The 25155-nt window shown below is 35.8% G+C and overlaps 2 protein-coding genes and 1 non-coding gene across 4 annotated transcripts; 2 read left to right on the plus strand and 1 right to left on the minus strand.

Moving 5' to 3' along the window:
- The first annotated feature begins 3625 nt into the window (after positions 1-3625).
- LOC108216171 (acyl-CoA hydrolase 2) lies at positions 3626-20263 on the plus strand. Of its 2 annotated transcripts, XM_017388861.2 has the most exons (17): positions 3626-3790; positions 3865-3957; positions 5423-5490; positions 5559-5637; positions 7138-7184; positions 7273-7398; positions 7949-8026; positions 8652-8739; positions 9740-9852; positions 11486-11548; positions 11648-11703; positions 17815-17919; positions 18027-18083; positions 19148-19249; positions 19460-19508; positions 19589-19657; positions 19751-20263. In XM_017388861.2, exons 1-17 carry the CDS (start codon positions 3775-3777, stop codon positions 19826-19828), a joined length of 1287 nt encoding a protein of 428 aa, XP_017244350.1. In that variant the 5' UTR covers positions 3626-3774; the 3' UTR covers positions 19829-20263. The 2 variants fall into 2 exon arrangements, 1 of the variants encoding a protein (XP_017244350.1); XR_010291169.1 differs by lacking the exon at positions 19751-20263 and having other exon boundaries at positions 19159-19249.
- A 1019-nt stretch (positions 20264-21282) lies between these two features.
- On the plus strand, positions 21283-21356 carry TRNAV-CAC (transfer RNA valine (anticodon CAC)). Its single transcript has one exon. It is a non-coding gene; the product is annotated as a tRNA-Val (tRNA).
- A 305-nt stretch (positions 21357-21661) lies between these two features.
- Positions 21662-24258, minus strand: LOC108215947 (voltage-dependent chloride channel 1, chloroplastic). The gene is made up of 4 exons (XM_017388588.2): positions 23473-24258; positions 22821-22988; positions 22256-22462; positions 21662-22055 (listed from the first exon to the last, which is right to left on the minus strand). Exons 1-4 carry the CDS (start codon positions 24145-24147, stop codon positions 21882-21884), a joined length of 1224 nt encoding a protein of 407 aa, XP_017244077.1. The 5' UTR covers positions 24148-24258; the 3' UTR covers positions 21662-21881.
- Positions 24259-25155: the final 897 nt, after the last annotated feature.

The raw sequence follows: 25155 nt of genomic DNA on the forward strand, positions 1-25155 counted from the left end.
GAGCTGATGGAAGAATTGGAAGCTGAGCTTCAAGCTGAAAATAAATGTCCTTCAAAAGAATTGGCTGTGAAAAAGCCAAAAGATAAAGCAAAATCTATGATGCCCAAATAAGCTAAAGGAAGAGAAGAAGAACTAGTTCAAACATCTAAACCTCTATCTCCAATCAAAGAAACTGTCATTTAGCACCCTGGAGTCAATTTCTTTGAAGAACCTATCATTCCAAAAGAGGAGCCAATTGATTTTGATGATATTCCAATTCCAGCTTTTCTTGTCAAGGAAACTGTTCATCCAAAGAAAAAAGGGAATATCAAGGCAAGAAAGATGGTGAATGCTCCCAAGCTAACAAAGGAACCAGAAAACAAGGATGACTATCTTTACATCACCAACATTGAAGAATTCTCTGAGCTTGATCTGCAGCTAGATGACATTCATGAAGTTAAAGGAATATATCAAATTTCTAGATTGCCTGAAAAGCTTGTATTTGCCTACAAAAACAAGGGTAATGTCAACTGGTCTCTTCACAGAGTTCTCAAATCTGAAGGGTTCAGTTCTCTTACCAAAATATTTGCTGCAATGAAGAGAACTGGTGGTTTTACAACTCCAGCCAAGCAGATGGTTCTTAGAAGAATTCAAGAATTCCAAATGAGTGGAACTCTGATGCTAGTATGCCTAGAAAGCTGAAAATCCCTTATACTGGAAAAAGAATTCGTTATGAACCCGAGCCAATTATGGAGTTTAGGGATAATAAAGGCACAAGGAGATTTTTCAGGCCCAAAGATCAACTCAAAATTGCTAGCATCAATACCTTGAAGACTCTATAATCCAAGCTCAATGTTGAAGATAATGATGAGGCATGGTGTCACAGAATATTTCCAAAATAGATTGAGATTCTTGAAGAGAAACTTAAGTCCAGAAGAAGATATTCTCGGAACAAGTAAACTGCTCAGGCTAGAAGAGCAAACTCATATTTCAATTTTGTACTTTGTTTATTTTGTGTTTTGTTATCATAAAGTTTAGAATTTATGTCTGTATCTTCTCCAGTCATAAATTGGGGGAGATTAAGAATCAATAAGTTTGATGATAACATAAACACCTTGTAACTTGTTCAATTAGAATCTTTATCATTTTATCAATTGTAATTGTTATTTTATTTATCTTGAGAATCATCAACGGATGGATAGAAATAGGATGGCTAATTGTAAATATCCAATGCCATGTAATTTTGTCTAAGTGAAGGATGTTCAACGGATGAATCATAGCATCTCAACTGATAAAGGCTGTACTACTTTCGATGGATGAAGATCAGAACTTTCAACTGTTAAAGATGGTATAGTGTTCGATCGATAAAGTTTGTAAATCAATCGATGGATGAAGCAACTTTCAACGGATGAAGCAAACAACCATTGAAAGTGACTAGAGTTTAATCCTAACAGATCACATGGGTTGATTACACTAATTTAGACATGGTAGCCTATTTAGGACAATAAAGAAGAAACAGACACATCTGTTTTCTGCAATGCAACTTGGATTATTTGAAGAAGATCAGTCAAAGATGAAGACATTTCAGAAGACATGCATAAGACAAATGTGGTGCAATAAGGTTTAGTTTAGAGTGCAAATTTGTATTCTAATTAACTTTGTAAACTTGGGATATATAACCAAGTTAGAAGCAACAAAAGTTCTTATTCGAAAACATTAGCAGAGCTTGAGAGTTTTAAAGAGAACTAGTGTTGAACCAGCAGATGTGAGAATTGTAAACAATCCACAGATTTCTTCTTGATATAAAATCTCACGGGTGGATCAAACAATCCACTCGTATTTTTAAATATCTGGCGTTCTTATTTTTCTGTATTATTGCTTGTGTTTTATTCTTGAATCTTTTAAAGTTTTTGAGAGATTGTATTCAACCCTCCTTCTACAATCTTTCTACTAGTTTGTGTAAAATAACACTGGAATATCGGATATCACATAAGTTTAGAAATATTTAGCTCTAAAAACTAGTACCGGCACAAATGGTGTGGCGGTATTTGTTTATTCATATTTGTCAAGTCAAGTCTAGTGGGTTGTCCGGGTTGCGGGTTTGTACTATCTGTGTCAATTTCACATAATATATTCCCAAAACGTTTCTAGGTGTTATGTCATATTTTGGTATTTTCTATTTTTCTTGATAATCTTCTAATAAAGACAAAATCAACTATTATAAAAAAAAATATCTACAGACAATATCTTTTAATTTGGGAAAGATATCATGACTCGAATATTACATTAGATTTAAATCGATTCCAACAATAACATAATTGCGTGTATTTGACTTTATAAAAATATAAATACGCAGATATTGTGAGTTATAAGATGATATTCGAGACAAAATCGAGACATCTCTTCTTTTCCACAAACCCTAAATTCTCAATATTATATATTTTCGAGACATTTATAAAGATGAGCCACTCTTGTTTCATGAATCCAAAATCCTCGAAATTATAAAATTCTCCGAATTGGACATGTTTACACCATTCTCAAACTAAAAAGTTACTACCTCCATCTCAAATTAGATGTCCCCGTTGATTTTGGGCACGTAATTTTAGGTGCATTGACCGTCTACTTCCGAAATTTATTTTTTTATTTTTTCTTTTATAAATGAAAATTTCATATTTTAATTTTTATTTGCAAAAATAAAATTTTAAAAATAAGTCACGTATCTATGCGGTCAATGAACCTTAAATTGTGTGTCCAAAGTCAACGGGGCCATCTAATTTGGAATGGAGGGAGTAAATGATTTATTCAGAACAACTCTACAGTTGACTAGGGCTGTCAAACGGATATTTAGGATACGGATATAGATGTATCCGAATCCGAATCCGGAAGTTCGAAACCGTATCCGAATTCGCATCCGAATCCGAAAATATCCGAAAATACCATATCCGTATCCGTATCTGGCGGATATTATCCGGATACGAATAATATCCGGATCCGAATTCAATTTTCAAAAAAATAAAATAAAATTTGAATAGCAGCGTTATCTCTCGCAATAGCCAGCCGCCATGTGGTCCTGAGTCGGAGAAAATATTACACGAGCACCACCCACTTCAGCGCCCAAAGCCATCAGCGTCTCGATAAGCATGCCGGTCTGAATAGTCATATGGAGTGAACAGGTGATTCAGGCGCCTTCTCGACGGAGAACGACATTTTAGGGGGTCAAGATCTGTGTGTATTGGTGGGATTTGTAAGTATAGGTAGAGATAACTGAGGGAGCAGGAAGGGTTTCACGGGGAGGGGATTTTAGATGGACGGTTCGCGTACACCCTTATTTCGCCGTATAAATTATAGAGACTTGTATAAAAAATATTATATTTTAATATTTTTAAGAAATAACATTGTCAACATATATTTATTTTTTAAAAAATATATAATAAATTTAATTATTTATTTATTATTTCGGATTCGGATTTTTTCGGACACGGATGTGCTTATATCCGTATTCGTATCCGAAATATTCGAATTCAGATACGGATAATATCCTAATTATTTCAAATACGGATAATATCCGCTTTTTTCCGAATACGAATACGGACTTTTCGAACGGATATCGGATTTTTCGAATTTTTTTGACAGTCCTGCAGTTGACTCTGGTATAATGGTTGAAAACGAAACGGCAGGCAGAATAAGTAACAAAATACCCGCAAAACGCATGTGAGCAGTGAAGAATAATTGAACAATCTGAGGCTGTTTGTTTGTTTCTCCCGCTCTTTGAAATATCCACTCTCCTCAATTCCGATGAATACCGAATCAGGTGACTTTACAAACTCGTATACGTAATTGTACGTATATGTTTGGAGCATTCTTAATCTGTTTGTTTGTGGACAGTAACTGAATTCTTGGGATGCGTGCCGTTGCTTCAGCGACTTCCTCGCTCCTCTCTGCACAAAATCGCTCGATTTGTTACTGTTAAGAATTTCGGTATTATCACTAACTGAATTTCTCCGTTTCTGTTATTTTCTGTTGGTTTGTATTTGTGTGTGATCCTTGTATATTTGGGACTCGGGTTTTGTTTTTTTGTGAAAGCATAAGAGGTTAGAAGCACGGGTCTTTGGAGTGTGTTACGATTGGTGAAGATTTTTGTGCATACAACACATTGTTATTAATGAGATTGGAGCCAATAAAAATTGTTGTTAATGTGTGCCCACTAGAAATTCCGTACAAGTAATGGTGTGTGATCTTGACAACACTAAAAATGTTTGAATCTTCTGACTTTGATTTACAGCAACTTAGTTACTAAACTAATGACGTTGAATTCAACGAAATACATGATATATGCATCTAAAACTGAAGAATTCACGTCAAATAATTTATTTTTCTTGTACAGGTTGTAAAACTAAATAAAGTATTTAGTTGAGATTTTGTGAGTGTCAAAGTACCGGATAGGGGGAGTCGTTGGGTTATGAAAGAATCGCTGCTTCCTAGGGTAGAACACATCATTACTAAGAGGAATTTGATTATTCATGAAAAGACAAGCTGGAGGTTTAGACGAATATCATTTTTTTTTACTTGCAGTAACAGGGAAGTTCTTATGATTAATCAGAATGCCTTAAAGTTGTAGTATAATTATAGGAGTGTTATTAGGCCAAAAGCCCTAATCCTAAAGCATGTTGAATGTAACTCTAATCCAGACAGCATTGCTTAATTTAATATATGTTAGTGTACATGCTGAGATCTCAGGGAGGTGTTTGTTAACTGTCTGCAAAAAGCTGCAGCCTTTTTGTGGGAAGTTGTAATGCCCAATATTCTTGTCCTTTCTTCTTTAGTAATAGCCTAATTGACGATGCTGTACTTGCTATTATCAATCTTCGTGCATCTGATTTGACCACATTCTTTTGCTCCTCCTCATGTATCGGGCTTGTTCGAGTATAAGACACGTGCGGTGAGAAACAAAAAGACTCAAGTGATGTGCACTCATGGCCTTGTCTTATAGCCTGTTGTAATAACCTCTTATAGCACTGTTTTTTTGTTTGGGTCAATTTCTTCTGAATTATCTAAAGTTTAAATCCATTTCCTATTGATTCTATGATCCACAAAAGTCTAAATAGAGTATGCAGTTCTAATTTAACACAATACATAGTTATGAACTTTTGTCAGCCACACCACCTACGATCAACCTCTCAATGTATCGCTTATTGCCTAATTTCTGTTTGTACATGCAATTGTGAGTTATTATTGGGTTCATGATACCAAAAACCTATTTTCTTCATCATATGCTTGGCATATATATCGACATGTATAGACTTTAGAAACTGATTAATGTTGTCTGTGCGCTGTAAAGTATAAATATTAAATGTTAGATAAAAATAAAGAAATTCTTATACATGTATTTTGGCTTTACTAATACAAGATTGTTGTTTTGTGATGGGATGTATGTCATTTAAAGATCGTGGAGATTATATTGTTCGAGAAGGAGATGCAGTGGATGGAACCTACTTCATATGGGAAGGAGAAGTAAGTTAGCTCTGATTTTAGCATTTAATGGGTTTCTAGCATGACCTCACCTACGTACTATTGTATAGGCAGAAGTTTCCTCAGTCCATGACGAGGATGAAAGTCATCCAGAGTTCCAGTTGAAAAAATATGATTATTTCGGTCAAGGTGCGAATATCTGATTTCAGTATTAATTTAGTTACATTATATACAACTGAGTAATGTCTTTTGCATGAATTTCTTTTTCTTTCATATCTTCCTTTTTGAATAAATTTCAAGAGAATTTCCAACGGTGTTGGCTAAAATGATATATAATATTGATTATGCAAAATTATGAAATTTGCTGAACCTATAAAAGTATATCTAAGGGCGTTGGCTAAAGTGATATAAAATACTGATTATGTAAAATTTGTCAAACTTGTAAGGCTTTGTGCTCTGATGGGCCGGTTTTTACGATTGACTATATTTTTAAAATAGTATGTTATTATTATTTCAAGTTGTTGTATATAGACTTTATTATTTTAATATGGTACCGCTACTACCGCATGATGTGGAATCTTCCTACAGGTCTTTAAAGGTTCGACAAATATAGCCGACAACATCAATAGTCTTGGCTAAAAATGTAGCCAACAGTAACGTCCTATTGGAGTTCAAATTTTTATAGACAATCTCTATAAATTTTATCATAGTATATTTTTTCTACTTTTAGCTAAGAGTTTTATATGGTTGGAGATGCTCTAAGGCGTTGTGGGCCGATGGCAATGACTATAATGGTTGGCTATATTTTGGAAATAGTATGTTATTATTATTTCATGTGGTTATAAATAGAATGTATTATTTTATTTAGGTAATAGATGATGTGGAATCTTCCTAAATGTCTCTAGAGGTTCGACAAATAACCAACATCACTAGGTTGGCTAAGTTCTTTTTCAAGGGGAATGCATGGTTAAAGTGGAGAATTTTTTATATGTTCTCTATATTTTTTAATTATCGTATCATTTATCCAATTTGAGCTAAGGGTTTTAGAGGGTTGGAAATGCTCTAATATAGACAATAATTCTGTGACAAAAAAAATAAATAATACAGACAATAAATCTGTAGATCTTTTGATTTTCTGTGAATTCTCTTTGAAATGTGAATTATACCAGTAAAGCTTGTGTATATAGCTTGAAGGCAGCCTGACCCATATGATATACCTACTATGTTTGAAGTTATCACATGAATTATGTACCCCATTTCTTGTTTCTCTGTTCTTTGCAGTCTTTGACTAGAAGAATAGAATTACTTAGACAAAACACATATGGTGCCTTATAATGCTTTTGTTTCGGGCAAGAAGTAGATTCTTCATACAAATACACCACAATATGTGTTATCTGTCTTATAAATGGTGTCCTATGGTGCACAGTCTTAATTATTTTCAGGATATTTTCTTATTTTTAAAAGATATAGCCCTAAAAAAGCCCTGTTGCAACCCTATTGCAGTTGATGTTTTAGTTTAGTCTGTAACAAAAATTTTAGAGACTCGGAATAGGTCTGAAGCTTTCTAAATCTTGGTTACATTTTGTTGCGTCCATTAGAATAGGAATATTATCTTCATAGCTTAATATGGTAATAAATTTCTTATATTCTTAAGAATTAATTCCAAAGAAAATTGTACAACTTTTTCAGGCATGGATGTGTCTGTGCAGCATGCAGATGTTGTTGCATTAACTAAGGTACCTACGAGTCACATAATATTGCTCATTCCTTAGGCCTTAATAGAAGATCTAACAAGCTTGTAGTACTTTTTGTCTGTGGTGACAGCTGATTTGCCTGGTGCTTCCTCACCAGCATTCTAATCTGCTACAGCCGAATTCTATCTGGAATGCAGATTACTCATCTGAGGCTTGCTCCCTTGTGGAGCAAATACTTCACTTAAAACCTATTGAAGTATGTTTTTTCATTTTCGAGTTTGGTGATTAGCCTTCAATCAAGTAGCTATATGCTTGCCATTTATAATCTTTTTGTACAGAAAATGTTTTTATGGTGTTACATTTTAGTTAAATACTGTGACAATTTAGTGCATGCTTCCACTAACCTATATTATTTGGACTCAACTTGTCTGGAATTAGTGATTTACCCTTACATTTTACATTTCTTATGCATTCTCCATCTATTATGTTTATTTAGTTAATTTTCTACCTTAATAATCTGGCGACAGATAGATATAAGGTTAAGAATGTTTTTTCTCTAAATCACTTGTAACTGTTTAATTATAGGACTTGGTGATAATTTTTCTTTAAATTCTGTTTTTGATCAAACTATATTATGGACCTTTTGAGTTTGTTTAAATAAAAAGGGGTTGTGTCTTTATAAAATTCTCTATACATTCTCCCGTCTCCTTTTTGATATTTAAAGGTTTACTCATTTGGTATCTTTGGAGAACATTTTATATATCCGCCTATTGGGATTTTACTTTTATCTTCTCTTTTTGTTTCAGGTGAACATCTTTCAGGGTATCACTTTGCCAGATGCTCCAAAGTTTGGTAAAGTGTTTGGAGGCCAGTTCATCGGACAGGTATGGTTTGGCTCAATCTTATACTCATGATAAATTATAGGAAAAATATAAAATATATACATTAGGTTCTAATGCAGACATAAGTAATGTCTTTACTTAGATTCATGACAACATGCTTGAAAACCAAATTGCTATAAAACCGGAAACCTAACAAGGAGTGAGGTGCTTTAAACTTATAAAAGCTGTTAATTTCGTTATATTTTAATGTTCATTATTAGACTGTGATGGCAAATCTTGCTGATAATTTCCCGAAGATAGAATTTCTTCGAACTTCCTGTAGACCTATACCCGATTTGTTGCATTAATATATATACGAGTCAGTTCTTAATCTGAACTTAGTTCTTGCTGAGAAAGCATCTCTTATAAATTATCCTTAGTGTTGACTGTTAAGTTGAGATATATTTATTTACTTGATGTTTGAACAATCTCTTAGTTCTTTTGTAAGCAAATGATAAGTGTCTTTTTTACCACTTACGAAATTGTAACTTTTAGGGCCTCAAAATGAGTTTTACCTTGTGTATGTGTATGTATACATGTACCAGTAGCTCAATCTTTGGCAATCACATATTATGGAAATTTTTATATTTCTTCCAACGCATATTGTAATTGTTTCTTCACTTCGCAGGCACTGGCTGCAGCATCTAAAACGGTTGATTGCCTGAAAATTGTTCATAGTCTGCATGCTTACTTTCTGCTAGTTGGGGATTTTGATAGTAAGACATCTGATCAAGTTGATTTGACAAATAAATTCTAATTACGTACTTTATAAATGTTTTCTTAATTATTTTTGTTTTAATAAATTAGAAATGACAATAGAGGAGTGGTTACTTATAGTTTCTCTGGCAACTTCTTTAAGCCTAGTTTTTAATGACTAGATGGATCATATATCAGCTGGTGACGCCTCTTACTTTTAAGTATTTCACTACTTTCTGGGTCATCAAAATATCAAGTATAAATTTATCTCCAGCCAGGAATAGATTCTCTCTTAGTCTGAAAAAGGCCGCCTCACTTGATTAATGTGGAGGTTGTAGATTAGGAATTCAAACTTGTTTCGACTTTCAGGTGCTAATATACGAGTTCTGTAGGGAGATCACTTTGAGTTGTAAAGAATAATGGTTCAACCACATGATGTTGCATTACTAAAATTGTGTAAGGTAAGGATTTTTGTCAATATCAGTGTCTAGTATTCGAGCACTGAGCTCGCGCACACACTAGTAACTGTGTAAAGTGATATACAACTTCTTCATCTACTCTAAACCACCTCTTTTGTGTGTATGGAGTCATGGGCTACATACTGCTTCCCAGCATGCAGTGTCCAAGGTTTATCAGTCTGTCCCTTGTTATATTCAAGCTTCACAGCTCAAGTGTAATTAATCGCTTACTTTTTTGGGGCCATCATTATCCTGCCTATTGTTGATTGATGAACGGGCTTGTTAAAAGCTAAGTTACATTTATGAAGTTATATTGTATGTTTATTATGATGATAGTTAAAGGGTCTGTTTAGTCATTAGTTCTGCAGAAATAGCATTGGATGCAAATTTATTTCTTCTAGTTTCTGCGGGAATGGCATTAGCAACAAACTGGTGCAGAATTATAGATTCCGATAAGAAAAACACAGTTTATTTGAACATCCACCCTGATTGTTATTATTTTAATGCACATGTCCTTTTAGAATAAAGATTTCTAATGATGATAATATATTCTAATTGTCAGTTCCAATCATTTATCATGTTGATCGTGTACGTGATGGAAAAAGTTTTGCTACCCGAAGGGTTGATGCAATACAAAAGGGAAATGTTGTGTTTTCGTTAATTGCGTCATTTCAGGTATCTTAACTATCCACTATAGTTAACAAAGACAAATTAACTGTACTGATATCCACGTGCTATGTTCATCTAATAAATTGCGTGATTATTCCTTTAGAATCAATGTTTACTTGAGCATTGTAGATTTTTTACCTAGATATAGTGAGAAACAAGCAAACAGATGCGAAAGCTAATATATATACACAACATGAGCTTATTTTCAGTAATCAGAAAGAATTTCAGCAATTAGGAGGATTCCTTAACATCGAAGAACTGGTTAGTTGTCATAAAAAGAAAATGTCTTATAGAAAAATATTAATATTACTGCAGCAGAGGGTTGTCAAGTAAAGAACCCAAATCTTGGGCCATCACTGCTTTTCCATATGCTTGCTTAAACAGTTTAGGACTTTTCAAATATCTTATGGATGTTGGTAACTGCTGAAGTATCAACTCTCTCTTTAACAAAAAGAATTTAATGCACGTTTCAGTTTTTTTATTTCAGTACATGAGCAGGGTGTATTTCCTTTTTTTTAGATATGATAAAATAAGTGTGATATGTATTTATGTTTTATTGTGCGCACTATATGCCTTTAATTTTTCATCCGATTAAAATACTGAGCACGTTATAGTGAAACCAAACACGAAAACTTATCATCACACACAAATTATTTAACTTATAAAAAAATTATTTTGGGAAACCTGTATATGCCAAATTTCAGCTAAGGTACAGTAAAACCTCTATAAATTAATAATGCCACGACGCTAAATTTTATTAATTTATCGAAATTATCATTTAATCGAGGATAAATATATACCGTCGCTATTATGTTGGGACCAAATATTTTTAGTTTTTTCTTTTTGCCTCCAAATATTTGTAGTTTAAATATTAATTTATTGTGGATTATTAATTAATCGAGGTTTTACTGTATCTTGCATTCTCTAGCTGTTTAAGAATGTTATAGTTTTATATTCGGTCACAATTTATAAAGTTTAGAGCAGACCTTTGTCCTGTATATCATTTGCCTGCTTGTTATTAGAGTTTTTTCCCAGCAGTGTTCTGAACAAGACAGTGCATGGTTGGCCTATTTTTCTATAAAAAAGTCAATAAATCTTATCTGCTAAAGTCAGCCTTTATCGGGTTTGTCTATATAAACAAATGCTTATTAATGAGCTTGTAAATAAAAAAGAAGTACCTTTCCTAAATTTTTTGGCTGGAATGAAACTTTGAAGCTCTACCATATCCAAGAGTCAGCTTCTTACCTGTTATCCTTATCTCATTAGGTGCTTACAATACTTTTTATTTAGTTGTAAGTAGCTCTCCCATGTTTCGACTTGTTTTTTTCTGTAGAATAATCTGCAAGCTGTTAAAGTCAAACTTTCTAACATGACCAAATTATCCCTTTCTTATTTTTCACACACAAAAAACACACATCCTCTGTGCTGTTTTAATATACCCATAAACTAAATTATCCTCTTTGCACTTTTTTTATCTTCCTAGCTTATAAGCTCTCTTTACCCAACAGGTAACTGCTTGTTAGTCAATATTCGAAACGGATAATTTTAATGTATAATGGTCTGGATTACTAACTTGTCTTAGGTATTGTTGCACTATAAATGTCAATTATGTGTCGAATAACATAAACTAATTTCACAGAAAGAAGAGGAAGGGTTTGATCACCAGTTCGCAGTGATGCCTTCTGTTCCTGATCCAGAAACGGTAACAAAACTAAGCTTTTGTTTTGTGTTCATTATATATGAGGTATGCTTAGATGTCTGTATTATTGGAATACTTTTTTCTTACTCAAGAAACCTACAGCTTTTATCAATGGAAGAGTTGCGGGAGAGACGACTAACTGATCCTCGCCTTTCCAGGTGAAAATCACAGTTTCTTAATATGTATCAATTAATTATTTGATTTGTTTAGTGACTTGATCTTCAGAGTCTCTTCCTCCGTCTCCTATAAGAGTGGTACTCCAATGTTGCTTCTGCAGCAGTCTCGGGGTGATTTTAAAAAAAAAAGTTCCCAATTCTTTTCTTTGCAATGAAAAATGCTGAAGGAACAATTTATGTTATATATATATATACCACCCTTTAGAACCTTATAGATACGTATTAGAACCAGAGGATACCAAATGCTTACACAATGACACTAGTGGTTCTGGTATATCTGCAATAGTAATATAATTAAATAATTAGTTATATGAAGTATGATACATGGATACAGTTGTGCATGTGATTCTTTTACAGGTCTCTATGGCCGGCACAATGAATTACAAAATTAACAAGAATGCAAATATCTAATGTTGACAACTTATTTTGATGAGGCCACGAGGGAAGAAATGTCATTGTTTGATGCCAGAAGTTAGAAGGAAAAGGATAAACAATAGTTGCTATTTTTGACTTTTAAGTAGATGGGCTTTACATGTAAAGTAGGCACAAGGAACAAAATTGATCCATAACCTGTATTGTGCCTGGAGCTTGAAAGTTCAGGCTAAACCTACCTTTTTTACTTACTCCAGATCGCTGCAGACCTATCTGCACCTGAGCATTATTAAAATCCACTATAAACCGGAGAAACATGTAGCATAGTTGTAATACTCATGCTATTCTTGGTAGATGGTATACCAGCCAATAATGTGGTGACATTCTGTCTCATACACATGTCAGATACAATTTATTGAATTTCTAAAATCATGTAGTTCTCCTAGTAGAACTTTGCATCTGGTGAGAGTTTAGTTCCAGGTTTAAGTTTTTATTCTAAATCTCCGGCATGCTTGTAATCTGTAGAGAAATGGCATATTTCTTTTAAAAAGAAATGGCATATTTGTTTTAAAATTTCATTTTAAACTAATGTATAAAGCATATATATCCTTGTAAATGATTTATTCCTGGAGCTTGGCTAGAAATGTGCATCAAAGGTTTAGTAACAATCACACAATATCACGAGAGCCAAGATATACGGCAAAATCCCAACCTTTTGTTACTTCAGAAGGTCCTTAACAATCTAGGCCTAGGCCTGCTGTCCCTGCACAAATGAAACAACTACCCACTAACTATTAGTAATACAAGAGCTCCTCACTCCAAAGCTCCTCTCTCTAGAACTCCATTTAGCTCTCTCTGTATTTGCTAACTTCTCTCTTCAAGTGTGTAAGAAAGAATTGCATATGAAAGAATGAGAATGAAGTTGCTCCTCCCTTTACAGATAGAATCACTGGCTTTTGGATGGCCTAAGACCCATCCAATCTTCTCCTTCAATGTTGAGATTCTCCATGATATGCTGAGTAAACCGGTATCCTTTTCCTTAGTAAGAGATATGCCAAATCAGTGTTGATTTTGCTTTTGATCTTCTCCAACATTCTAGAAGGATCTCTTGTCCCATATCAATTATGACATGTCATATCTCCTCTTTCCATACTTAGAAATATGTCATTTATACATGATAGGTATAAGCGTATCATATATTGAATCTAGTCATTCCTGCATTGGGCTTCAACTCTAATCCCTTTCATGGACTCCATAACCCAAGTCCATATCATCGATCCATTATCTAGCAAAGCCCACTTTGTCTGACTCAATAAAGACTCTTCTCCTATGTCGTCCCTATGTTATGGAGGACTCGTGGTGGATGTGGACTTTCTCTTGAGCCGACTGTGCGCTTGTTCAAGTCACACCCAAACCTGCCTCTCTCGCCCTTGCACATGCTGCCTGGCTCTTAGTGTGCCACTAGAAGTCATGAACCTAACTCGGTTTCCGTTGATCTACCTTATGCTTAGACTATTCAACTATACTCAAGTGCCCAACTTCATCTCATGGCCCAAGTCTGCCACTTAGGTACATGCCAAGCCCGAACACCTGCCTATACTCGTGCTGGGACCCAACTCTTGTGAACCTCCAATCTGGCTCACAGCCCTGGGCTAACCCTGCCTTAGCACGAGTCTTAGGACGCCGCATAAAGGTCTAACAAACCATCCCCACCGAAAGAACTTGATGTCCTTATCGAGGGGTGATCCCAATACTCCCGAATTTGATCCTCGAATTGCCACAAGTTTACTCTCTTTACCCAAGTAGCGTCAACCTTTTCATCGCCCTCCCACTGTACGAGATAATCCGTTCTCCTATTCTTCTTGCTCATCTCCCGAGTCAAGTGATTAAGAACCATTTTCACCTTTTTAAATAGTTTCCTAATCATTAGAGGTGCCCAATTCTTATGCTTCCTTCCATCAAGCAACAAGTCTGGCTGAGACGGCTTCAAGAAACTTACATGGAACGTCGGGTGTAATTTCAACCTATCGGGCAACTTCAAGGGGCAAGCCACCGTGCCCACCTTCTTCACGATCTCAAAGGGGCCATCATACTTCTGAACCACCTCTTTGTGGATCTTTCTGGATATTATCTTCTTCCAGATCTGAGGTGTTAGCTTCAACAACAGCTGGTCACAAACCTCGAAATCTAAGGGACGACGCCTTTGGTCAGCATATTTCTTCATCCTCCCAACAACTTTTTCCAGACTAGAATGGGCTTTATCAACCATCTTTTGTCTCCCAAGTACGAACCTGTAAGCTGCGGACCAAGCTTCACCAGATTCCTGTATTGCCCTTCGTTTGGGGTTCTAGTCTGAAGTCTGAAAAGCACCTCGAAGGGGCTCTTGCCAGTCGCTAAAGACTGCTGCAAGTTGTAGCAAAACTATGCTACATCCATCAACTCTAGCCAATTTATATGACTAGCTAAAACATAGTGCCTGAGGTACTCTTCCAATAACTTAATCATACCTCGGTCTGACCATCTGTTTGGGGATGATTTGCAGTAGAGAACTTCAATTCACTTCCCAAGAACCTAAACAATGTTGTCCAAAGTTCCTTGTGATTCTGCTATCTCGATCACTAATGATATTCTCTGGCAACCCAAAATGTTTCACCATGTGCTGAAAGAATAGGCTAGCTGCATGGTGTAAGAATGAACACAGCATTCTTTAAAAACTGATCAACCACCACAAGGATTGATCCTTTTCTATTAACCTGATGAAATCCAAGAATTAAATCCATTGACACAGACTATCACGGTCTCTCTAGAATAGGCAAGGGTTGTAGAAGTCCAGCTTCCTTCTTCCTTCCAATCTTGTCAAGTTGACACACCAAAAAGATTTGACATAGGCCTCCACATCATCGAACATCTTCGGCCATTAGTAGGATCTGAGTTTGACTTTGTATTGGGGCACAAAACCAGGTGGCCGATTCTTTGAGCAGGAAGGTGCGGGAATAAGTGGTCTCTGTGTCAGTTTTTGAGACTGAGCTCATAGAAGAGTTAGGCATCATTCAAAGACAGACCTCGTGTATCTAAAGCTTGGGGATGAGGTGAAAGCGTATGTGGTTCATAAATATTGGCTAGAGGATGGGCTACTATATGTTAGTAGGCTCTATATATATCTCATGGAGGATCACTTCGGCAACAAGTCTTGAAAGAGTCTCACGATGCTAATTGGGCAAAAAACCCGAGAGTAGGTAGGATGTTGACATTGCTTGGTAGATCCTACTACTAACCAAAGATGTTCGATGATGTGGAGGCCTATGTCAAGTCTTGTTTGGTGTGTCAACTTGACAAGATTGAAAGGTAGCTGGACTTCTACAATTCTTGCCTATTCCAAAGAGACAGTGACAGTCTGTGTCGATGGATTTTATTCTTGGATTTCCTTAGGTTGATGGAAAGTGATCAATCTTTGTTATGGTTGATTGGTTTCGAAGTATGCTGTTTTCATTCTCGCACCAAAGGTATGTACAGCGGATGTGGCTGCTGACCTATTTTTTCCACATGTGGTGAAACATATTTGGTTGTCAAAGGATATCATTAGTGATCAAGATTGCCGATTCATGGGAAGATTTGGGACGACATTGTTTGGGTTCTTCGAAAGTGAGTTGAAGTTTTCTACCGCAAATCATCCCAAATAGATGGTCAGACCGAGCGGATGAATTAGTTATTGGAGGAGTTCCTCGGACACTATGTTTCAGCTAGTTGGAGGAATTGGCTAGAGTTGATGGATGTAGCACAGTTTTGCCAAGAGCCCCTTCGAGGTGATTTTTGGAATTCAGCCTAGAACCCCAAACGAAGTGGCAGTACAGAAATCTAGTGGAACTTGTCCCGCATTACAGGTTTGCACTTGGAAGACATAAGATGGTTGATAAAGCTCATTCTAGTCTGGAAAAGGTTGTTAGGAGGATGAAGAAGTATGTTGACTAGAGGAGTCATCCCTTAGAGTTCGAGGTTGGCGACCAGGTGTTGTTCAAACTAATACTTCAGATCTGGTAGAAGATAAAATCCAAAAGAATCCGCAAAGGGCTCAGGGGAAGATAAAATGGTTCTTAATCACCTGACTCAGGGGATGAACAAAAAGAATAGGAGGACTGATTACCTCGCACAGTGGGAGGTTGAGGAAGAAGCTGACGCTACTTGGGAAAAGGGAGTAAACCTGTGGCAATTCGAGGATCGAATTCGGGAGTATTGGGATCACCCCTCGATGAGGACATTGAGTTGTTTCGATGGGGGTGGTTTGTTAGACCCTTATGCGGCATCCTAAGACTCGGGCTAAGGCCGAGGCTGTGAGCTAGATCGGAGGAGCATAAGAGTTGGCTCCTAGCACGAGTTGAATAGTCTAAACATGAGGCAGATAACAGAGTCCGAGTTTGGATCATTAGTTTTAGTGGCACACTTGACTTATGGGAGTCGGACAGCATGGCGCGAGGGCGAGAGAGACAGGTTTGGGTGTTACTTGAAAAGGGCATGACCGGCTCAAGAGAGAGTGCGAGTATGGATCATTAGTTTTAGTGGCACAGTTAACTTATTGGAGTTGGGCAGCATGGCGCGAGGGCGAGAGAGGCAGGTTTGGGTGTTACTTGAACAAGGGCATGATCGGCTCAAGAGAGAGTGCACATCCACCATGAGCCCTCCATGACACAGAGGCGACATAGGAGGAGAATCCTTATTGGGTCAGACAAAGTGGGCTCTGCTAGATAATGGATCGATGATATGGGCTTGGTTATGGAGTCCATGAAAAGGGTCAGAGTTGAAGTACAATGCATGGATGACTAGGTTCAATATATGATACATTATACATATAATGTATGAATGTCATATCTCCAAATATGGAAAGAGGAGATATGACATATCGTAATTGATATGAGATAAGAGATCCTTCTAGAATGTTGGAGAAGATCAAGAGCAGAATCATCACTGATTTAGCATATCTCTTATTAAGGGAAAGGATATCAGATGACTTAGCATATCTTGGAGAATCTTAACATTGAAACATTGAAGGAGAAGATTGGATGGGCCTTAGGTCATACAAAAGCCCGTGATTCTACCTATAAAAGGAGGAGCAACTTTATTCTTATTCATTCATACACACAATTCTTTCTTACACACTTAAGAGAGAAGTGAGAGCAAATACAGAGAGTGCTATATAGAGTTCTAGAGAGAGAAAGAGTTTTATAGTGAGGCGCTTTTGTATCACTAGCAGTTAGTGGGTAGCTATTCCATTTGTATAAGGACAACAAGCCTATATTGTTAGGACCTTTTGAAGTAATAAAAAGGTTGGGGTTTCCCCGTATATTTTGACTCATGTGATATTGTGTGATTGTTAGTTTGTTACTAACCCCTCTTGAAGGTAGGTTAGCTGCGCATTGTGAGTAGAGTTGGCGCATCACTTAGACGAAAAATTAGCCATTATTCCGCGCTTCCTATCTGTCTTTGATGATCATTTAAGTCTAAGAATCATGTGTCACCAGACATCTTAGTTTTGATGTGGGCTGGGAAGCATTGTGAAATTGTATTGTTTATCAACATGTATTCCATCTGTGCCTTGACATGCACATCTTTAAAATGTATATTCAAACATGCTTTAGTATTAAAATATGAAGTTTTTCATGACATGAAGTATTTTTTACTTTAAAGCTTATGGTGATATGGGTGAGTCCTAACAATCAGTTGTAACAGGACATACCGAAATAAAATTGCCAGTCGGAAGTTTGTTCCGTATCCAATAGACATAAGATTCTGTGAACCAAGTACTTCAACGAATCAGACAAAGTCTCCTCCAAGGTTTGCTGGCTTTTCCCCTTGTTTAGTGACATCTCTTTTTGCTACAAGAATGCAATTTAATTGTGGAAATATGCCATGGCTCACTAGCACTCCTTAATATATTGCAGCCAGCGCTATTGGTTTAGAGCGAAGGGAAAAGTATCGGATGACCAAGCTCTGCATAGGTAAGAATCAATTTTCATCCTTTAAAAATATGTATCTGGTCAATGAATTTTGCATATGGTGATGGAAAGTATGGGACAGTGTATCGTATAAAGGAAAATTGGGGGGCTGGACCACCCACCTATCTGATTGTTCCTAGTCAGATGTGGAGCTAGGAATTTGGTCCAAGGGGAGTCAAAATCAATAATCCATAAATATCCCGAAATGGATTCTGTTATCATGTATCACCCATCCACACGCACATACAAAAATATTCCTTCAGCAGTAGTTATATTTCAGATGTTTTTGACTTTCAATGGGACCACTACCAGATACCTGTAATCATGTAGAAGACAGAAGCAGAAGTTGAAAGAAGGGATGGTTTGGGTTCCAATTTTCAGAGCATAAGTTGCTTAGTGAAACACCCTTTGAAGAAAGTTCAAACACTAACTAAATTCAGGGTACGCAGTAGACTTTGCGCGGAACTGAGAGGCTCCAACTGCCTCTAAATGATGCTCATGCCCACTTTTCCAATGTAACGTGCTATTTATAAATTCATCTTAACTAGGAATGTTGATGGCTGACCATTAAATTCTCACGTTCTCAATTGCATAGATGATCATTACACAAACCTAGCTTTCGTTTTTGTAAGTTGTTCCTGTGTAGAACTTCTATTAGTGTTCCAGAGGAAGTACTTATTTGGCAAGAAATTTTATACACACAAATATCCTACAAAATATAATGCTGTAGTGCAGTCTAGAACATCAGTGTAGTTGTTAACCATTGTCGTGATCAAGAGCATTTGATCTGATATCAAAAAGATGGTTTAGCCAGGAATTTGGAATTTGCGATGCCCACTTACTCTGTATAAAGAGATCCTACTTCTGTCTGTAATTGTCCAGCTATCAATTGATCATAATTGTTTTTTAACGTAAGTACATTCCGTAAGTAAATGGTCAATTGCAGGACTTGAAAACCTCCACCGAGGCCTGAACTTTCTGTTTCTAGGTTATAAGCCAAGGGGTAACATAAAATTAAGTTGGTTATATGTTTTTCTAGAAATAAAAGATATTTGATATGATTGCAGATGTATTGCAGCATTTACATCGGATCTGGTATTTCTCGGAGTTAGTTTGAATCCTCATCGCTCAAAGGGTTTGAAAACATCATCTGTTAGTTTGGATCATGCGTAAGTGCAGTTGTTCTCACAGCATTAGCAATAAGAAATCTTTAACCTCTTAATTAAGCACACAGTTATTTCCACTCTAAAATATCTGACAAGTTTATTACCATCTGAGGTTTTGCTCCAGAGTATTTATTCTCTTCTGAAAAATACATGTACATTCTAGCGCAATATAGTATTCCAAGAGTGTTGCTTAATCAGCATAGTTTTGTGCAGAATGTGGTTTCACAGGCCTTTTAGAGCTGATGATTGGACATTGTTTGTGGTAAGCTTTCGGCCTTTGCTTTCTCATTCTTTATATTATATATTTTGGTGTCGATATAAAAACCATGATATGCTTAACAGATAGAAAGTCCTGCGGCATACAATGCGCGTGGCTTTGTTGCAGGACAGATGTTCAACAGGAGAGGAGAGGTATATAAGTTTAAGAGAATTGTTTGTCCTACTCTTTTTGTTTACTATTATCATTGGAGTATTACATCTGAGCATGTGCATGTTGATTGCTAGCTGGTTGTAACGGTAACACAAGAAGGGGTAATAAGAAAGACAAGGAGCACAGAAGATGTAATTGTATCGAAGCTGTGAAGTCCTGCCCATAGGTATGTCGGAAGCCATACACCGCTGGGTTCCAGGTTTACTTCAATGAGACATATATATCTATATATATTCAAACATGTTATATTTAATGACCCAAATGGGCAAAGTTGGTCGTCACAAAATGAAGTAAATTACACACGTTGGAGCTGATTTGGATACCAAGAACTGCAATCAGAAGGTATATAATAGATTTGTATTTCCCCTTCGAATTACAGCACTCGGCTCGAGTATTTCTTTGGCCTTCTAATGCTTACATTATCGAGAGAGCATTTGATAGCCTTTAGTGTGCAAATTTTCAATTCATTTTCATAACCTTCTGGGACTTGAGCAGCTTCAGTTAATTTTATTTATGCAGCTCATTCAAATAACTGTTCATTGACCACATTCAAATATTTAATCAAGTGAGTATCATTCTTTTGTCAAGTAGTCCCTTTAGCCCTCAAAAACAGTTTGAAACCCTCTGTGGTTTACCTAGTGCCCATTGCTTCTATTGATAAAAAAGTCAAATATTTTGTCATTTGAAAATAAATATATAAAAGTAATATTCGTTGTTGGTCATATTAAATCTTTATCTAAAGAATTCTTATGATTGTGATTTTGATGACCGCACTTGGCCAGACTAATGAATACCAAACCAAAAATTAAAACTGAAACAACAGTGATTTTAATAATAAACTCTGAAAATTAGGTAAAGTTATAGATATAAGGATTCCAGACAATAAGATAATTGTATAGTTTATGAATAGTTTATAAAATAATTTATGTCTTGGTTCAAATTTCATTTTGTTTTTATTCTCCCCAACTGAACATAATATAGCATAATATAGGTGTCTGATGCAAGTGGGGAATTTGTAGCCTGGAATTTTCAATTAATAATGTGCATTACTCCCTCTGTCCCAGTCAATTGTATACGTTTCTTTTTCACTGCTCGACACGCTTTTTAAGGCGCTTATAAAACATAGTTCTACAACTTATTTTTAAGATTTTCTTTTTTTGTATAAAAGTATAAATGTTATACTTTTATACAGAAAAAGAAAATCTTAAAAATAATTTATAGAAATATATTATATTGAAGCATTAAAGTCCGTGCCGCGCCCCCGTCCCCCAATGTATACTATTGATTGGGACGGAGGGAGTACATAATTGTACGTTATTCTATCACTAGAAACAAAAATATGGAGTTTTTCCCAAAATATAGTTGTAAATGAAAATGTCCTAATATTTTATCACTACAAATAGAGTTATAGAGTTTTCTCTAAAAAAATAGCTCCAACTGTTTGGACATTTTCCCAGATTCGCTAAAGTGTTGATTTGATTTGGGTTACATTTTGCATATATTTTGTGTATTTATAAATCACACTACATTGGTAAGTGAGTATGACACCTGTTATGATATGTCTTATACTGGACTAGATTGATATGAAACCGAAAATTACGCATCTGTCTGGGTGGTGTAGTTGGTTATCACGTTAGTCTCACACACTAAAGGTCCCCAGTTCGAACCTGGGCTCAGACATTTATTATTTTTGCAACAATATATTGCTACATATTATTCTGTATACTATTTTGTTATTTTGAAACCATTTTAGCATCCATTGGAGTTTATATTTTAGTTAGTGCTATATTACAGATATAATATAGCAGTGTACTACTACTGCAACTAATTCTCTGGACGGTGTGCTGTATAAATCCTTTAAAAGACCTATTTTAGTGTCCTTTAATTCACTGGAATTCTCGACAATATTGTTTCAATAAACATTATTAATAGTAAAACTAATGGCCGAGTGCAGAAATAAGGAAGGATCTAAATTTCGACCGATGTGACAAGATTTTGATTTTTATATATACATTAGTCACAACAGGTTGACACCCTTTACAGAAATGCAGTTCATCTTTACAATTTTCTTATGTGCTCTTGTCACTACCAAAAGTATTTATCATGGCCGACTTCCAGCTCCTTGCCCCGGCTCCAGTACAAACCGTGAGCAGCCAATCTTTTACGTAGCTGCTGACCTGCTGTGCTAATCTTCTTACCAAACACCTAAGTGGTCGGTTGTCCATTTGGTGAAGGCTTCCTGGAGCGATTTTTCCTTTTGGTGATAATTTGGCGAATCATTAGTTCATTTTCCATCGCTTCCTGGATATTGTTCTGTAACAGATCCAACAGCTCATCAAGAGGAAGCATCGGGAAAGGCTCCTCAATTAGAACACCAACCTGTTAAGATCCCAATTTACATTGGAAATTTAATAGCTGACACGAATCATGTAATTAAAAAAGGATTGATCTGTAAGTACAAGACTAAGTAACAACTCTTCCTGAAACCATTCCAAGCCATCTTACACTGAGTAAACATCACGATACAGAAGCAAAAGATATTTTATGAAAAAACACTCTTATATGAGAGAGAGATGTACCTCCTCAATGCAGAACAAAGAAGCAGCGCTTATAAAGGTAGCAGGAACAACAATCCAGTTGCAATCATCCCAGAGTATAATGGGAAGTGAAAAATGCCAAAGGACCAAAAACCTTGAGGTCAAGCGAGTATATGATAGGGGAATTGGAATGCCAATTAGCTGTTCACAGATACCAATGCCTTCATAAAAACAAGAGATCTTTGATTCCTGCATTAGGATGTACCAGCGTAAGAATAACGTGAAGTCTCTACCACAAAGTTGTATTGCATAGTATCTACCATTATGAGTAATTTAAATTCAACATTTCAGTAACCTTTTCACCACATTATCTGCCTATGCTTCTTACAATCATAATCTAAGTATCTTCCAATTTTGAGGTTAAATTTTAGATACTTTGTTAGTGTAAAACTTTGCTTCTTTGCCATTAAGTGCCTTCACGTTGTCTTCAGGGGAACAGATTGAAGTCACGGAACTGGAAAGAAAGTCAAGTGCAGATCGGTTCATCTGTTCAAACTTTGTTTGATTTGGTTTGGCGGCCACATATTAGATGAGAGAAGCAAATTACCAGCACAGTTAGCTTTGACTCGTCCAAGTTTAGCATCTGGAGTGTTTGTGAGATGAAATCAATAATGCAACGGGGACGATGCGTTGAACTGACAATCACAGAGAGATCTTCCGGCTCAATCAAAGTTTGGAGATCTTGTGCAATGTCAGAACCATGAATCACATGACACTGCAATAAAAGCCACCAATTACTTTTTGTATAAAGAATAACCAATCAAAAACTCATCATTATGAAAAAACATATTATCTTTGAAGGATCAACTTCCTTTGACACAAATGTTTTTTGGTAGCTGGGGTGTCACAACATAATATATCTAAATTTTATGCCAATTCCTTGATTCTGCAAGGTCAGGAACTCTCTAAAGTTGTTTTTCTAAAACCTCAAAGAGACATTGATGCTTATTTATGTGCAAATACTAATAATGTAGCTCCATCTTTTAAGTCTATGCATATTCAACTGTACGGAAGTTTCTAAAGTTATTACTGAACCTTATACCAGTTACAAACTTCCACTACTATAACCTAATTATCCATCACTCTAAGAAACTTCGGAACTAATTAAGCCCTTTCTTTTGAGGAGTCAATAGATATATTAACCGCAGACATAACAAGCAATTAACTAAGAAAGCAGTTTTTTTTTATCTACTATATACCTTAAGAGCAACCGGAAATGCCATGATATATTGCAAAAGTGCATTCTTGACTAACACATCAGTAGAAAGATCCACAGTAGAAATGACTTGCCTAGCAAAATCATTGGTCCCAGAAATGACCTTAGTCCAAGCCTTCCTCCCTTCTTCATACCTCGAATACGAAGCCTCAGTCCTAAACACTAACAAAAGCGCCAACGCAGGTGCAGTCAACTGATAAGGCAAAGAAGAAGCCCTCAAAACAGGGAAAACCTCAGGCAACCAATGCAACAAAACCGCAGAATTGTAACTAGCAACCACAATTGCAACCGAAGTAAACGCAATCACAGGCGGAACCAATGACAAAACCACCCTGGAATTCAAACTCGACAGCAAATGCCTAATGTGCCTCAAAGAACTCCTATGTTGCACCCAGTCCTCAGGCTTATACAGCAATCTCTTGGTCTTCATTCGCCTTTCTTGATTCTTGTCAGCCCAATTGGGTATCGCAAGAAGAATGTTAACAATATCAAATCTCTGCTCTGAAGAAGGGGGGCTTGGGGTCTGAGAAGAGAGGATTTTCCTCAACGGGGTTTTCTTGATTTTGGAGGAAAAGGGTGACAAGTGTAAATTTGGGAAAGTTGGGGGGGTAAAATGGGAAGTGGGCAATGATAAATTGGGGGAGGTGGGTTTTGACATTGGAGAGAGTTAGGGTTAGGGTTTGGGTTTGTAGAGAGAGAGTGAGAGGAGAGAGAGGGGAACATGCTGAGTGAAATTTCAAGACAAGAGAGTGAAGAGGTTAAAGAGAGTGAAGAAAAGGGAAAGTGGATTGGCGGTTAGAGTTAGTTATGTGAATGAGGTTATTACACATGTTGCGTTTTGCTTGGATCAAATTATGTGTTTCTATGGACGTGTATATCAAATAAACTACTTTTTATGTTCAATTAGATTAAATTTACTTTTGCAAAATGGATAGCCGGGGTTGCCAACTTTTTTAAATCGGATCGAAAATATCTGTTCGGTTCATGATATTCTCATAAAAATAAGTTTTCGCTACGGTCTGAAATTTTGTAAAATAAAATATCTAAATAAAATGGGTTAATATAATATATTAAATGAATAAATTTATATGTGCATGTATTGATAATTCAAAATTCATATTATTTTATGATTTATCTAAAATATAAAAAGTGTAGTTATTTTAAATTTATATTAACTCAAAAAATAGTTTATATATTCGAAAACAAAACAATATTGGAAAATTCAAATAGATAAAAAATATTATCAAAATTTCATTTATTACTATTGTACTTTTAGCTTTTTCATTTGATATCACTTGATCTTTTGTACTTCTGTGTGTTATCACTGAATTATCGACAACAAAGTTAATACAGTGTTAGGTCCTATAAACTCACTATATAAGTTAATATAGTGAACACAATCAATAACACAGTATGACAATATAAGAGATTGAAAGCAGTAAACTCTTATTCACAAAACTTAATCAGTTACAAAAACTCTCTCAGTGATTTATATATTATCACTAAGAGCTGCTAGGGTTCTATAAAATATACTCGATAACTCAACTCGTATAGAGTAACCCTAATCTGTGTCTATATATACACAGTTACAAAATCAATCTCTGATTTGATATCCTATAAATCAGCTATGTATTCTATCAATCAAAGATTGCTACTGTTTTCTGTT

This window comes from Daucus carota, chromosome 4, assembly GCF_001625215.2.
Source record: "Daucus carota subsp. sativus chromosome 4, DH1 v3.0, whole genome shotgun sequence".
Classification (NCBI taxonomy): Eukaryota; Viridiplantae; Streptophyta; class Magnoliopsida; order Apiales; family Apiaceae; genus Daucus; species Daucus carota.

Coding starts and splice junctions, on each gene's coding strand:
- LOC108216171 (XM_017388861.2), top strand. Junction 7,399..7,948: donor TTCACTTAAAACCTATTGAA/GTATGTTTTTTC, acceptor TTTTTGTTTCAG/GTGAACATCTTTCAGGGTAT. Junction 11,549..11,647: donor CTGTTCCTGATCCAGAAACG/GTAACAAAACTA, acceptor AGAAACCTACAG/CTTTTATCAATGGAAGAGTT.
- LOC108215947 (XM_017388588.2), bottom strand. CDS start 24,147: ATGTCAAAACCCACCTCCCCCAATTTATCATTGCCCACTTCCCATTTT. Junction 22,989..23,472: donor CATTTCCGGTTGCTCTTAAG/GTATATAGTAGA, acceptor CTTTTATTGCAG/TGTCATGTGATTCATGGTTC. Junction 22,463..22,820: donor AGTCAAAGCTAACTGTGCTG/GTAATTTGCTTC, acceptor ATCCTAATGCAG/GAATCAAAGATCTCTTGTTT.